Genomic DNA, 15,914 nt, shown 5'->3' on the forward strand with positions numbered 1-15,914 from the left:
GCTCCAAACCAACACCGGAATATTGCTAATTAAATACTCTTCCGATGGGTACCAAACACTGCTGTATGATTCCTGTTAGACCCTTCGCACAATACAAAGAGGGATTCCTCCAGTCAGGGACATTCTATATTAACCAAACTTTCAGAATCTATCAAAGGGACCATGATCTACAAACTACATTAATTGTGGAAATATGTAACGATTGGGTCGCACGCTACGACTACATACTCTTTACCGTAAATACGCATACCGATGCGAGCGGGTGCACGCATCAGCGGGTATGCGCTATCACGGGAAAGCGCACGCATGCGCAGCACGGACCAGCATGAGGTGCAAATATGGCAGCGTGTATAGGGATATTTTTCTGACTTTGACACAGGAGAAGTGGGTTTTTTGTCTTCCTGTATACCGCTCTTCTCTGGCCAGGTTATACTACCTTGATCCTACCAGCCTTAAGGCTGGAGGGGGCTAGGGCACATAGACCAAAGCTTTAGAGTCTGTGTCTGCTTCATCTGAGAAACACAATTTAAAGCTTGATGTTCCTGCTTTAGTGCAGGCAGTTATATCGATAAAGCCTGGGTTACGCCTAACAAGCAATTTTCAGATACCAGAATCCTCCCTCAAGGATGCAACTGACAGAAAAATCGGAGACTGCTCCCAAACAAACCAGCTCTTTTAAGTACAAGCCTCGCTCCAAGCAGCCATGGGCTACCAAATATCCGGCTGCAAAGGAAGGTCGGACGGGAGATAAGTCCTCTGCCTGAAGAGAGGGGATCACAGGGTGGGAGGACGACTCCTTCAGTTACAGATACCTGGCATCAGACTACCGAGATGCCTTGGTACGAGAAGTGGTTTACCACGGATATGCTCTCTCATTTTCAGAGACATCTTCCGAAACAATTTTTCTGTACAGGTGTCCTGTCACCTTGGCTCAGCAACAGGTAATTCAGGCCCTTTTACAATCAGGCAGTTCCGACCGGCTTTTACTCCACACTGTTCCTGGCCTGCAAACACGACCAATGCTCAACCTCAGGTCTATCAATAAATTTATACGAGTGCTCTAGTTTCACATGGAAACCCTCAGTTCCAGTGTCTTGGCATTAAAACCTGGGGACTTTATGGCTTCCCTGTTTGTACCTATTAAGGCCAACCATTGGTGATACCTCAGGTTTGCTGTTCTTCACTAACATGATCAGTTCCGGGCTCTGCCCTTTGGACTGTCTGTGGCTCCTCAGGTCTTTTACCATGATTATGGCAATCATGGCTGCACATATTAGGCGTCACAGGGTCCACATTTTCCCATACCTAGACAACCTACTGATCATGGCTCAGTCTCCAGAGGTTCTGCAACAACATCTCCGTCTGACCATTGCCATCCTGCAGACATGGTTGGATCATCAACTAAAAAGAAGGAAGAAATATACCCTGTTGTCTCAAAGGATATTATATCTGGGATCCATCCTAGATTCTCCGGAAGCTGGCATGGTGGCGTGTGTCTCTATAGTCCAGCATCTGGGATGCCTGTCTCCTGCTAACAGCTTTTGGTTCACTCCCACGTCAGACCGTTAGAAGCCTATGTGTTCAGGGTCTCCACCTTTGACAGGATGGAGTATGCAGTTTCACTCCAGACCTCTTTATCACCTGATTCTGTCACGTGGGAATAGACATCATTATCTTCTCAGACAATGGTGTTGTCACTGGAGGTTCGGTTCTCCCTCTGACGGTGGCTACAAATGTCCCACTGGGACAAGGGCTGTCCCTTTTTGGCTCTCAGATGGGGTACTACTCACCATGGATACAGCATCCGCAGATGGGGAGCAGTGACAGCCAACAGTCTTTTCAGGGGCATTGAACAGTCCCCGAAAGTCACCTGCCCATCAACATACTGGAACTTAGGGCAGTGTACAAAGCTCTCAATCTGGCACAGGACCTTCTTCAGGACAGGACAGTTCAGGTCCAATATGACAACGCAACTACAATAGCCTACCTCAACCATCAGGGAGGCATGCGAGGTCTAGCCACCATGAGAGAAGTGACGCACATCCTGACTTGTGCAGAGCATCATCTTCCAGCAGTATCGGCAGTGTTCAATCCAGGAGTTGTCAACTGGGAAAGCGGACTTCCTAAACCGACAGGACATCCACTCAGGAGAGTGGGCTCTACATCCAGAAGCCTTTCAGGATCTGGTGGACAAGAGGGGCCTACCAGATGTGAATCTCATGGCAGCTCACCACAACCACAGACTTCCAGTATATGGGTCCAGGACCAGCAAGAGGGGCCTACCAGATGTGAATCTCATGGCAGCTCACCGCAACCACAGACTTCCAGTATATGGGTTCAGGACCAGGGATCCTGCAGCCATCTTTGTTGATGCTCTGTTTGTCCTGTGGATCTTCAGTCTGGCATACATCTCCCTTCCTCCCACTCCTTCCAAGAGTGCTTTACAAGTTCAAGCAGAAAAGAGGCATCATGCTCCTTATAGCTCTCGATGTCCTTGGTTTGTAGACTTGAAGGGTCTGTCAATCGACACTCCTCTCAGACTTCCTCTATGACAAGATCTGTTGATGCAGATTCTGTGTCTATACCAGGACCTCTGCTGTCTTTGACGGCTTGCTTCTTGAGACATCCCTTTTAAAGTATAAGGGTTTCTCAAGCTCGGTTGTCCAGACAATGCTTAAAGCCCGCAAGCCTGCTTCAGCAAGGATTTATTACAGGATTTGGCACACTTACTTCAAGTGATATTCAAATAGAAGTTACAATCCTTCTGCTTTCAGAGTTGCAAGAAGCAGGATTGGACTTAGGTCTTCACCTGGTGTCCCTCAAGGTACACGTATTTGCCCTGTACGTGAGGTTCTAGAGTAAAATTGCTCCTATACTGAATATCAGAACTTTCTTTCAGGGGATTTCCACACTCAGCCTCCGTTGTCCCTCCAGTGACTACATGGGATTTGTCTTTGGTTCTACAAGCAGCTCTGTTGGAACCATTGTACTCTGGATTTAAAGTGGCTGACGCAGAAGACACTCTTCTGATATAGTAACACTTTTGTGTCGCTCTCCTTGTTTTGATTTTGAATCCAGACGGAGCTGTCCCCAGGACTAGGTCTGGATACCTTCCTAAGGTGGTATCCAAATTATGTGTTGGGGGATGAGGTACGAGCATTTAAAATTTTTGTGGAGCATACTAGGTCTGCCCGTAAATCTGATGTTTTTTCATGTTTTGTTTTGAATGATTTTCACGACAGAGGCTGGTCTGCTAGCAAGCTGAGCTTGGCTTGATGGATCCATATGCTCATCTCTCAGGCATACATACAGTAGAAGTGGATCTTCTTGTTCTTAGAGCACTCGAGCGGTGGGGTCTTCGTGGTTGGCTAGCCGTGGGGAGTTTGCCGTGGGGAGTTTGCTGAACAGTTGTGCAGACCCGCCACATGGTCTTCCCTCCACACTTTTCTTAGAATCTACTCCTATGATACATTTGCTTTTCAGGATGCTGCCTTTGGGAAATGAGTTCTACAGGCTCAGGCGCGTCCCCAGCCTTAGGGGAAACTGCTTTGGAACATCTCCATGGTATCCCCGTGGACTCCCTATGGACCTTGAAGAAGAAGAAGAAAATTAGATGGTAGAACCTACCTTTGGTTAACTCTTTTTCTTCAAAGTCCATAGGATCCACAGAGCAGCCACCCTGATGCACCTGGCTTCTATGGGTATTTATTTTAGGTCACTAAGTTCTCCTCTACTGTGAGTGTGTTTCTTGAGTGTACAATTCTTCCTTCTCCTCTGCCTGCTCCTGCCTTAGGGCTTGTTCACAATACTGCCTGGGCTGGAGGCGGGGTTACAGGGGAGCAGAACCAGTACATCCTGGGATCTAAAGCTTTAACTGTTTGGTGCCGAAACTTTCCAACCAACAAACCCATGGTATCCATGTGGACCCTATGGACTTTAAAGAAATAGAGTTAACATGGGTAGGTCTGCCATAACTTTTAATATCTGTATATTGGAATTGGTTACAAACGGAAGAGGGGTTGTATTGTATAAGAGTCTCTTGTGTATTAGGGACAATTTCTAAAATTTCAACTCCATATAGATAGCTCAGCTATTCGTTGATGTCTCCCCCCAATACATAGGATTACACAGTAGTGAAGAAGACATCCGGTGAGACACCCAGCAGCCGACCCCGTGTGTCAGGAGGACTGAGCAGGACCCAGAGCCCCATCACGGTGCCTCCACCTCACTCACTGATATATGAGAGGCACAATGACCAGAAGATCCTGGAACTCACCAACAAGATCATTCAGCTGCTGACTGGAGAGGTGACTGCTGGGAACGGGGCATTATACAGTAACACCAGGGGAGGTGTCTGTGTGATGACTGTATTATTGTGTGTGTGTCAGGTTCCTATAAGGTGTCAGGATGTCACTGTCTCTCTCTCCATGCAGGAGTGGAAATATATAGAGGAACACAGGGGTCTGTACAAGGACGTGATGATGGAGAATCATCGGCCCCTCACATCACTGGGTAAGAGGAGACTGTCATGTATTGTACAGGGGAGAGCAGGTATGGGGGCCCCTATATATACACATCACCTGATACTCACATATATACACTGTACTCGGTCACTGTGTGTCTCCTACAGATGGACCCAGTAACAGAGATACCCCAGAGAGATGTCCCCGTTCTCTGTATTCCCAGGATTGTACAGAGAAGAATCACAGGATCCCACAGGAGCATCAGGTAGGTGGGTTTTAAGGGGCCATATGTAATGAAGTCAGAGTTGGCCGGAGGTGCGGGTTACTGGCCAAACTCTGAGGTTGTTTTAAAGCTGAAAACACGTACATGATTGTACATGATTTCCGCTTTAAAAAAACGTTCGAGTTCGACCAGAAACCCGTACCTCTGGCCAACTCTGACTCCATTACATATGGTCTCTGGTCTCAATAACTACCTAAGTGACTGTCACTATATGATGTGTAATTCTACTGCTTAACTCAATGACCGTTATTAGTAAGATGTTATTTTAATGTGGTTTTTTTTGTATTAGGATGAGTATATTACTTGTTTTAAGATAGAAGATATAGAGGGAGAAGAAGAGACGTATGTGACTGATATGAAGGTAGAAGATATAGAGGGAGAAGAAGAGACGTATGTGACTGATATGAAGGAAGAAGATATAGAGGGAGAAGAAGAGACGTATGTGACTGATATGAAGGCAGAAGATATAGAGGGAGAAGAAGAGACGTATGTGACTGATATGAAGGCAGAAGATATAGAGGGAGAAGAAGAGACGTATGTGACTGATATGAAGGAAGAAGATATAGAGGGAGAAGAAGAGACATATGTGACTGATATGAAGGCAGAAGATATAGAGGAAGAAGAGACGTATGTGAGGGGTGATCAGCAGTGTAAGGAGGAGAAAATCCCTACAGATGATATCAGCACAAGTGAGTAATACACACTTATTACAGAAAAATCACATATTCTCCTTCCTCAGTCACTACAGCAATCTCTTATCCTACACCCTCCACTGTCATGTTGCTGGTGTTAGCCTCGGCAAGATGTGTCTCAGAATTGGGGGCCTTATCCTGTAAGAGCCGTATTTGATATTTCATGAGGATAGGGCGGAGCTCACGACTCAACCACCGTTTCTCTAACGTCCTAGTGGATGCTGGGGACTCCGTAAGGACCATGGGGAATAGACGGGCTCCGCAGGAGACATGGGCACTTTAAGAAAGAATTTAGATTCTGGTGTGCTCTGGCTCCTCCCTCTATCATACCTCCCAACTGTCCCGATTTTCGCGGGACAGTCCCGTTTTTGGGGGACTGTCCCGCTGTCCCACCCGCGGGCCGCAGTGTCCCGCGGTGGGGGGGGGGGGGGCAGTTGGGAGGCTCTGTCGCTGCCCTGCTTAGCAGAGCAGCGGTGAATAGACGCTGTGCGCATGCGCACAGCGTCTATTCACTGAAGTCAGAGGGAGAGGGGGCATGCCGGCGGCTCACAGAGCGCTGGGCATGCCCCCTCAGTGACGAAAACGGGGGCGTGTCTCGCGATCGCAGGTCCTCCTGCGAAGCCATGCCCCCTTTACTTAGGACACGCCCCTTTTTTCGGGAGCACGCGTGTGTCCCTCTTTGGAAGGGGACAAAGTTGGGAGGTATGTCCAATGTCCCTCCTCCAGACCTCAGTTTGAATCTGTGCCCGGACGAGCTGGGTGCTGTTCAGTGAGCTCTCCTGAGCTTGCTGTAAGAAAGTATTTTGTTAGGTTTATTATTTTCAGGGAGCTCTGCTGGCAACAGACTCCCTGCATCGTGGGACTGAGGGGAGAGAAGCAGCCCTACTCTCTACAGATAGGTCCTGCTTCTTAGGCTACTGGACACCATTAGCTCCAGAGGGATCGTACACAGGATCTCACCCTTGTCGTCCGATCCCAGAGCCGCGCTGCCGTCCCCCTCGCAGAGCCGGAAGACAGAAGCCGGGTGAGCATAAGAAGCAAGAAGACTTCGAAATCGGCGGCAGAAGACTCCAGTCTTCACTGAGGTAGCGCACAGCACTGCAGCTGTGCGCCATTGCTCCCACATACACCCACATACTCCGGTCACTGTAAGGGCGCAGGGGGGCGCCCTGGTCAGCAATTAGGACCTCTTGGCAAAAGTTTGGCATATATACAGTTGGGCACTGTATATATGTATGAGCCCCCGCCAAAATATTGTACATTAAAGCGGGACAGAAGCCTGCCGCTGAGGGGGCGGGGCTTCTTCCTCAGCACTCACCAGCGCCATTTTTTCTCCACAGCTCCGCTGAGAGGAAGCTCACAAAGGCTCTCCACTGCAGATACACGGTAGAAGAGGGTAAAAAGAGAGGGGGGGCACATAATTAGGCGCAAAAATCATTATAACAGCAGCTACTGGGTTAACATTAAGTTACTGTGTGATTCCTGGGACATATAGCGCTGGGGTGTGTGCTGGCATACTCTCTCTCTCTGTCTCTCCAAAGGGCCTTGTGGGGGAACTGTCTTCAAAAAGAGCATCCCCTGTGTGTGTGGTGTGTCGGTACGCTTGTGTCGACATGTTTGACGAGGAAGGCTAGGTGGAAACAGAGCGGGAGCAAATGAATGTGGTGTCTCCGCCGACGGCGCCGACACCTGATTGGATGGATATGTGGAAGGTTTTAAATGATAATGTTAATTCCTTGCATAAAAGGTTGGATAAAGCTGAAGCCTTAGGACAGTCAGGGTCTCAGCCCGTGCCTGATCCTATGTCGCAGAGGCCGTCAGGGTCTCAGAAGCGCCCACTATCCCAAATTGTTGACACTGATACCGACATGGATTCTGACTCCAGTGTCAATTACGATGATGCAAAGTTACAGCCTAAATTGGCTAAATCCATCCGTTATATGATTATAGCAATTAAGGATGTCCTTGACAAGAGGGTTCATATGTATGGGGAAAAAAGGCAGGTGGTGACCTTCCCCCCTTCACACGAGCTAAATGAGCTAAATGAGTTATGTGAAAAGGCTTGGGAATCTCCAGATAAAAAACTGCAGATTTCTAAACAGATGCTTGTGGCGTATCCTTTCCCGCCAACGGACAGGTTACGCTGGGAATCCTCCCCTAGGGTGGACAAAGCTTTAACACGCTTATCAAAGAGGGTAGCCCTGCCGTCACAGGATACGGCCACCCTGAAAGATGCTGCGGATAGAAAGCAAGAGGGTACCCTGAAGTCCATTTATACACATTCAGGTACCTTACTAAGGCCGGCAATTGCGTCGGCCTGGGTGTGTAGTGCTGTAGCAGCATGGACGGATACCTTATCTGAGGAACTTGATACCTTAGACAAGGATACTATATTAATGACCCTGGGGCATATAAAAGACGCTGTCCTATATATGAGAGATGCTCAAAGAGACATTAGTCTACTGGGCTCTAGAATAAATGCTATGTCGATTTCTGCCAGAAGGGTCCTGTGGACTCGGCAATGGACAGGTGATGCCGACTCAAAAAGGCACATGGAGGTTTTACCTTACAAGGGTGAGGAATTGTTTGGGGAGGGTCTCCACAGCTACTGCTGGAAAGTCAAATTTTTTGCCATATGTTTCCTCACAACCTAAGAAAGCACCGTATTACCAAATGCAGTCCTTTCGATCACAAAAAGGCAAGAAAGTCCGAGGTGCGTCCTTTCTTGGCAGAGGCAGGGGCAGAGGAAGGAAGCTGCACAACGCAGCTAGTTCCCAGGAACAGAAGTCCTCCCCGGCTTCCACTAAATCCACCGCATGACGCTGGGGCTCCACAGGCGGAGCTAGGCCCGGTGGGGGCGCGTCTCCGAAATTTCAGCCACAAGCGGGTACACTCCCAGTTGGATCCCTGGGCAATAGAGATTGTGTCTCAGGGATACAAGCTGGAGTTCGAAGAGATGCTCCCTCACCGTTACCTCAAATCGGCCCTGCCAGCTTCCCCCTTAGAGAGGGAAATAGTGTTAACTGCAATTCACAAATTGTATCTTCAACAGGTGGTGGTCAAGGTTCCCCTCCTTCAACAAGGAAAGGGTTATTATTCGACCATGTTTGTGGTACCGAAACCGGACGGTTCGGTGAGACCCATATTGAATTTAAAATCCCTGAACATATACCTGAAAAGGTTCAAGTTCAAGATGGAATCGCTCAGAGCGGTCATCGCAAGCCTGGAAGGGGGGGATTTTATGGTGTCTCTGGACATAAAGGATGCATACCTTCATGTCCCCATTTATCCACCTCATCAGGCGTACCTCAGATTTGTGGTACAGGGTTGTCATTACCAATTCCAGACGTTGCCGTTTGGTCTGTCCACGGCACCGAGAATATTTACCAAGGTAATGGCGGAAATGATGGTACTCCTGCGGAAGCAAGGGGTCACGATTATCCCATACTTGGACGATCTCCTCATAAAAGCGAGGTCAAGAGAGCAGTTGCTGATCAGCGTAGCACGCTCTTTGGAAGTGTTACAACAACACGGCTGGATTCTATATATTCCAAAGTCGCAGTTGATTCCTACGACTCGTCTGCCTTTCCTGGGCATGATTCTGGACACAGACTAGAAGAGGGTTTATCTCCCAATGGAGAAGGCTCAGGAGCTCATGACACTGGTCAGAGACCTATTAAAACCAAAACAGGTGTCGATGCATCACTGCCCGCGAGTCCTGGGAAAGATGGTGGCATCATACGAGGCCATTCCCTTCGGCAGGTTCCGTGCGATGACCTTTCAGTGGGATCTACTGGACAAGTGGTCCGGATCACATCTTCAGATGCATCGGTTAATCACCCTATCCCCCAGGGCCAGGGTGTGTCTCCTGTGGTGGCTGCAGAGTGCTCACCTTCTCGAAGGTCGCAGATTCGGCATTCAGGACTGGGTCCTGGTGACCACGGATGCAAGCCTCAGAGGGTGGGGGGCAGTCACACAGGGAAGAAATTTCCAAGGTCTGTGGTCAAGTCAGGAGACTTGCCTTCACATCAACATCCTGGAACTAAGGGCCATATACAACGCCCTACGTCAAGCGGAGTCCCTACTTTGCGACCAACCGGTTCTGATTCAGTCAGACAACATCACCGCAGTGGCTCATGTGAACCGCCAAGGCGGCACAAGGAGCAGGGTGGCGATGGTAGAAGCCACCAGAATTCTTCGCTGGGCGGAGAATCACGTAAGCGCACTGTCAGCAGTGTTCATTCCGGGAGTGGACAACTGGGAAGCAGACTTCCTCAGCAGGCACGACCTCACCCGGGAGAGTGGGGACTTCATCAAGAAGTCTTCACGCAGGTTGCAAGTCGGTGGGAACTGCCACAGGTGGACATGATGGCATCCCGCCTCAACAAAAAACTACAGAGGTATTGGGCCAGGTCAAGAGACCCTCAGGCGATAGCTGTGGACGCACTGGTGACGCCTTGGGTGTTCCAGTCGGTCTATGTATTTCCTCCTCTTCCTCTCATACCCAAGGTGCTGAGAATCATAAGAAAGAGGAGTGAGAACAATACTCATTGTTCCGGATTGGCCAAGAAGGACTTGGTATCCATATCTGTAAGAAATGCTCACAGAGGACCCGTGGCCTCTGCCTCTAAGACAGGACTTGTTGCAACAGGGGCCCTGTCTGTTCCAAGACTTACCGCGGCTGCGTTTGACGGCATGGCGGTTGAACGCCGGATCCTAGCAGAAAAAGGCATTCCGGATGAAGTTATTCCTACGCTGATAAAGAATAGGAAGGACGTGACGGCTCAACATTATCACTGTATATGGCGAAAATATGTGGCTTGGTGTGAGGCCAGGAATGCCCCTACGGAGGAATTCCAGCTGGGCCGTTTCCTTCACTTCCTACAGTCGGGAGTGACTTTGGGCCTAAAATTGGGTTCCATTAAGGTCCAGATTTCGGCCCTATCCATTTTCTTTCAAAAAGAACTGGCTTCTCTACCTGAAGTTCAGACGTTTGTAAAGGGAGTGCTGCATATTCATCCCCCTTTTGTGCCTCCAGTGGCACCTTGGGATCTTAACGTGGTGTTGAGTTTCCTGAAATCACACTGGTTTGAACCACTCAAAACGGTGGAATTGAAATATCTCACGTGGAAGGTGGTCATGCTACTAGCCTTGGCTTCGGCTAGGCGTGTGTCAGAATTGGCGGCTTTGTCACATAAAAGCCCTTATCTGGTTTTCCATGCGGATAGAGCAGAATTGCAGACCCACCCACAATTTCTGCCGAAAGTGGTTTCATCCTTTCATATAAACCAACCTATTGTGGTGCCTGTGGCTACTACTGACTTGGAGGATTCCGAGTTACTGGATGTGGTCAGGGCTTTGAAGGTTTATGTAGCCAGAACGGATAGGGTCAGGAAAACAGAATCTTTGTTTATCCTGTATGCTTCCAACAAGCTTGGGGCGCCTGCTTCAAAGCAAACTATTGCTCGCTGGATCTGTAACACGATTCAGCAGGCTCATTCTGCGGCTGGGTTGCCGCTGCCTAAATCAGTTAAGGTCCATTCCACAAGGAAGGTGGGCTCTTCTTGGGCGGCTGCCCGAGGGGTCTCGGCATTACAGCTTTGCCGAGCGGCTACTTGGTCAGGTTCAAACACCTTTGCAAAGTTCTACAAGTTTGATGCCCTGGCTGAGGAGGACCTTATGTTTGCTCAATCGGTGCTGCAGAGTCATCCGCACTCTCCCGCCCGGTTGGGAGCTTTGGTATAATCCCCATGGTCCTTACGGAGTCCCCAGCATCCACTAGGACGTTGGAGAAAATAAGATTTTACTTACCGGTAAATCTATTTCTCGTAGTCCGTAGTGGATGCTGGGCGCCCGTCCCAAGTGCGGACTTCTTCTGCAATACTTGTATATAGTTATTGCTTAAATAAGGGTTATGTTATAGTTGCATCAGGGTTGATCTGATGCTCTGTTGTTGTTCATACTGTTAACTGGGTAAAGTTTTCACAAGTTATACGGTGTGGCTGGTATGAGTCTTACCCTGGATTCCCAAATCCTTTCCTTGTACTGTCAGTTCTTCCGGGCACAGTTTCTCTAACTGAGGTCTGGAGGAGGGACATAGAGGGAGGAGCCAGAGCACACCAGAATCTAAATTCTTTCTTAAAGTGCCCATGTCTCCTGCGGAGCCCGTCTATTCCCCATGGTCCTTACGGAGTCCCCAGCATCCACTACGGACTACGAGAAATAGATTTACCGGTAAGTAAAATCTTATTTTTTGCCGAAAGTAGTACTGGATTTTCACGTATCAACCTATAGTGGTTCCAGTGATGGCTGACACATCAGTTGCTCCAAAATAATTGGATGTGGTGAGGGCTTTGAGAATTTACATCAAGAGGTCTGCTTGTCACAGAAAATCGGACTCACTGTTTGTCCTTTATGACGCTACCAAGATTGGTCGTCCTGCTTCTAAGCAGTCCATTGCTCGTTGGCTCAGGTTGACCATTCAACAAGCTTATTCTTTGGCAGCATTGCTGCTGCCGGCTTCTATCCAGGCCCACTCCACAAGGTCGGTGGGTTCTTCCTGGGCGGCTACCCGGGGTGTCTCGGCCTTACAGTTGTGCCGTGCAGCCACTTGGTCTGGGTCAAACATGTTTGTAAAGTTCTACAGGTTCGACACCTTGGCCTTCAGTTTGGTCAGGCGGTTTTGCAGGGGTCTTAGCTCTCTCCCACCCGTTTTGGGAGCTTTGGGACTTCCCTGGGGTTCTAAAGTACATTCCCCAGTATCCACTACAGACTACGAGAAAAGGAATTGCCGGTAGTTATTAAATTCCTATTTTTTTTTAATCCAAGCCAATCTATGTAACAGTATGCACATTATGGGTGTGTGATGTGAAGCTGTGAGGTCCCAGGCCATGTGATATAATACACCTATACTGACACTGCAGCATATGTATCAGGGACTATGCACAACATGGGCCAGTAAGGGGAAACTACATCTCACTGCCCAGAGTAATGATCCTGTATAAGAGGATATTGGTGATATCTGAGGCCTGAGGGAGTGGGGGCTTCTTCATCAGACCTAGATGGTACCAGAATAGAACATAGACTACTCAGTATCACATTCTCCGTTCCCTATAGCCCTGGCATAGAGAAATAAGTCATATATGCTTCTGAGGAGGAGGATGCTTCCTACCAAGAGAAACGTGATGGTGTAACCGCTCTCATAGTAGGAATATCTGCACCATGAAGGGATCACCATCACTTGTGGACACCATTTGTGAGACATATGGGACCTATGAAGATGATGCCCCCTCTGTACATAAAGCAGTAGCGGTATCACATAACTACCATCCGCACTGTGATAGTTGGGCACTGATACATGTAGAGCTATACTAGCATGTGAGGAGCCTCCTTCTATATTGCTTTCCACTTATGAAGGAAAACTCCTTAGCTCATAGCCTGGGCTTTCTTGGAGGCTACTAGGACAAGTGTGATAGCTCGCACACTTATCTGATGGATTCGGCTCTATTTTAAGTCACTGCTTTATATGTGCAGCAATAGAGTTCTATTTACTGTATGTACATGTATAATTGTAATAACCTGTAGTTGGTAAAACAACTGAACATCTTGAACTCACTGATACCCCTTTCACACTGACGAATATTTCCTGGGTTATTGCACATGAACGCGCATCAACCCTGGAATTAGCTCAGTGTGAAAGGGTCCTGAAAGAATATTCCGGGTCGAGCGTCCCGGCATTTCATCCCAGGTCTCGACATGGGTTGAATCCCGAGATGCGGTGCAGTGTGAACGGGTAAGCCAGGTCAAGGCGACCCGGCACCCGTTCTCTGCATAGGAGGAGGCGGTGCTTGGAGATGATTATCTAAAAGCACCGCCTCCGGTAGCGTCAGCGGTGACGTCACCAACTCGGGCCACAAGTCTGAAGGGGTCTCAAGCCGGGTCGCACCTGGGAAGCACCGTGTACACATTCCCAGGTGCGACCCGGCTATTGTCAGTCTGAAAGGGGTATAATAGTATGATAAATTGCTCCTGAGGGTAACAAAATTCTATTGTCATACATTTATTTCCAGGAGATGGAGACACAAGCAGGAAGACCTCAGAGGGAGATTTAATTTTGTCTTCAGATATTAAAATACAAGATAACATCACACAGGATTCTCCTGGAGACATCCCCATTACTCTAAATATACATCCTGTACATCCCAGCGCTGATATATCATCTGATCCATCTGATCATGGGGAATGTTCTCTTGATAACTCAAATACTGTTACACATAGTGCTGCTCATACAGGTGATTCAGTTTTTACCTGCTCTGAATGTGGACAAATTTTTGTATGTCTGTCAGCGTTTGTTACACATCAGAGACATCACACAGGTGAGAGGCCATTTCCATGCTCTGAGTGTGGGAAGAGTTTTAGTCAGAAATCAAATCTTACTAGACATCAGAGAAATCACAGAGGTGAGAAACCATTTCCATGTGGTGAGTGTGGGAAATGTTTTACACAGAAAACAGATGTTGTTAAACATCAGAGAAGTCACACAGGTGAGAAACCATTTTCATGTGATGAGTGTGGGAAATGTTTTACATACAAAGTCGATCTTGTTAAACATCAGAGAACTCACACAGGTGAGAGGCCATTTCCATGTGATGTGTGTGGGAAATGTTATACACAGAAATCAGATCTTGTTACACATCAGAGAAGTCACACAGGTGAGAGGCCACATCCATGCGCTGAGTGCGGAAAATGTTTTACACAGAAATCAAATCTTATTGTACATCAAAGACTTCACACAGATGAGAGGCCATTTCCCTGTTCTGAGTGTGGGAAATGTTTTATACAGAAATCGCATCTTATTCTACATCAGAGAAGTCACACAGGTGAGAAACCATTTCCATGTTCTGAGTGTGGGAAATGTTTTACACAGAATTCAGCTCTTGTTAAACATCAGAGAAGTCACATAAGGAAGAACTGATTGGCATATGGGGGTATCTGTGTGATACAAGAGCGTGTCTGTGCAGGAATGTTTATAGGTCTTAATGGTATACAGTAGTTGTTGGATCTGAGGGAGTATTTGTTGGCATGTTGGGATTTTTTGGAGCAAGCACGGGGCATTTTTGGATGACTCATGTGGGTTTGCCAAAATAGTTTTCAGTTGTTTTCTAAATGAAGGTTGATGTGGATTAGAATATTGTAGGGCTGTATACATCCAGATGCCCATCACAGAGTTACTGTATGTAGATAGTTACTTATAAAAACAAGCCATGATAAAGTGTACGTAAAATATATACATCCGCCTGAGTTTAGTAAATGCATAAAATAAAACAAAACAAAAAATCAAATATCAAAAATTGAAAACTGTTGAGTTACATCCAATGAGGTAAGGTGAAGGAGCCAATATATTAGTGTATGATTCGATGTATATAACGAAGATATGATGATGGAACAATGTAATAGAAGGGCAAAATAGAAGCACTGACAGATGTAATAACGGACTGCACTGACCATAGGGGAAATAATGTGACTGGTGAGATAATGGGAACAGAGACTGGAAGAGGGAAAGTGTTTGTTACTCATCGCTGTATATGGTATTTTCTGGCTGCACATTGCTTCATTTTTGCAGGTGATTTGGAATTAAGTTATTACGTTGATTGTTTCCGTCATCCTTAAGTATTGGCATTGGAACAGGACTATAAATCTCCCTGAGGAATGTGCTGGTCTGCACTGAAACGCATCACATTCTGAGTTATCCACACTTTTATGTTACTCGAAACAAAGCTCTTTATTCCTATTACTTTGGGATCTCTCATCCCCGGCTTCAGCGTCGCTGAGAAACCTGCACTAGGGTAACAGCTGTGTATAAACACCTAATCCAGCCGCCTCTGCTATCGGTGTACATGTAATACAGACACAGCGTCATGGTGAGACTACCTGCACCAGAGTAATAGCTGTGTATAACAACTAATCCAGCCGTCTCTGCTACCGGTGTACATGTAATACAGACGCAGCATCACTGCGTAACCTGCACCAGAGTAATAGCCGTGTATAACACCTAATCCAGCCGTCTCTGCTACCGGTGTACATGTAATGCAGACGCAGCATCACTGAGTAACCTGCACCAGAGTAATAGCTGTGTATAACACCTAATCCAACCGTCTCTGCTACCGGTGTACATGTAATACAGACGCAGAATCACTGAGTAGCCTGCGCCAGAGTAATAGCTGTGTATAACACCTAATCCAGCCGTCTCTGCTACCGGTGTACATGTAATACAGACGCAGAATCACTGAGTAACCTGCACCAGAGTAATAGCTGTGTATAACACCTAATCCAGCCGTCTCCGCTACCGGTGTACATGTAATACAGACGCAGCATCACTGAGTAACCTGCACCAGAGTAATAGCTGTGTATAACACCTAATCCAGCCGTCTCTGCTACTGGTGTACATGTAATACAGACGTAGCGTCACTGAGTAAC

At 47.5% G+C, this 15,914-nt stretch overlaps 1 protein-coding gene across 2 annotated transcripts in view; it reads left to right on the plus strand.

Annotated features, from left to right (window-relative positions):
• Nucleotides 1-14,788, plus strand: part of LOC135054633 (oocyte zinc finger protein XlCOF7.1-like) — a 32,003-nt gene extending 17,215 nt beyond the window's left edge. For both annotated transcript variants that reach the window (XM_063957851.1, XM_063957852.1), the window contains exons 3-7: nt 4,122-4,307; nt 4,434-4,512; nt 4,631-4,728; nt 5,036-5,435; nt 13,508-14,788. In XM_063957851.1, the coding sequence (XP_063813921.1) occupies nt 4,122-4,307; nt 4,434-4,512; nt 4,631-4,728; nt 5,036-5,435; nt 13,508-14,412 (1,668 nt within the window). In that variant the 3' untranslated portion in view covers nt 14,413-14,788. The remainder of the gene's footprint in view (nt 1-4,121; nt 4,308-4,433; nt 4,513-4,630; nt 4,729-5,035; nt 5,436-13,507) is intronic.
• Nucleotides 14,789-15,914: the final 1,126 nt, after the last annotated feature.

This window comes from Pseudophryne corroboree, chromosome 3 (genome assembly GCF_028390025.1).
Source record: "Pseudophryne corroboree isolate aPseCor3 chromosome 3, aPseCor3.hap2, whole genome shotgun sequence".
NCBI classification, from domain to species: domain Eukaryota; kingdom Metazoa; phylum Chordata; class Amphibia; order Anura; family Myobatrachidae; genus Pseudophryne; species Pseudophryne corroboree.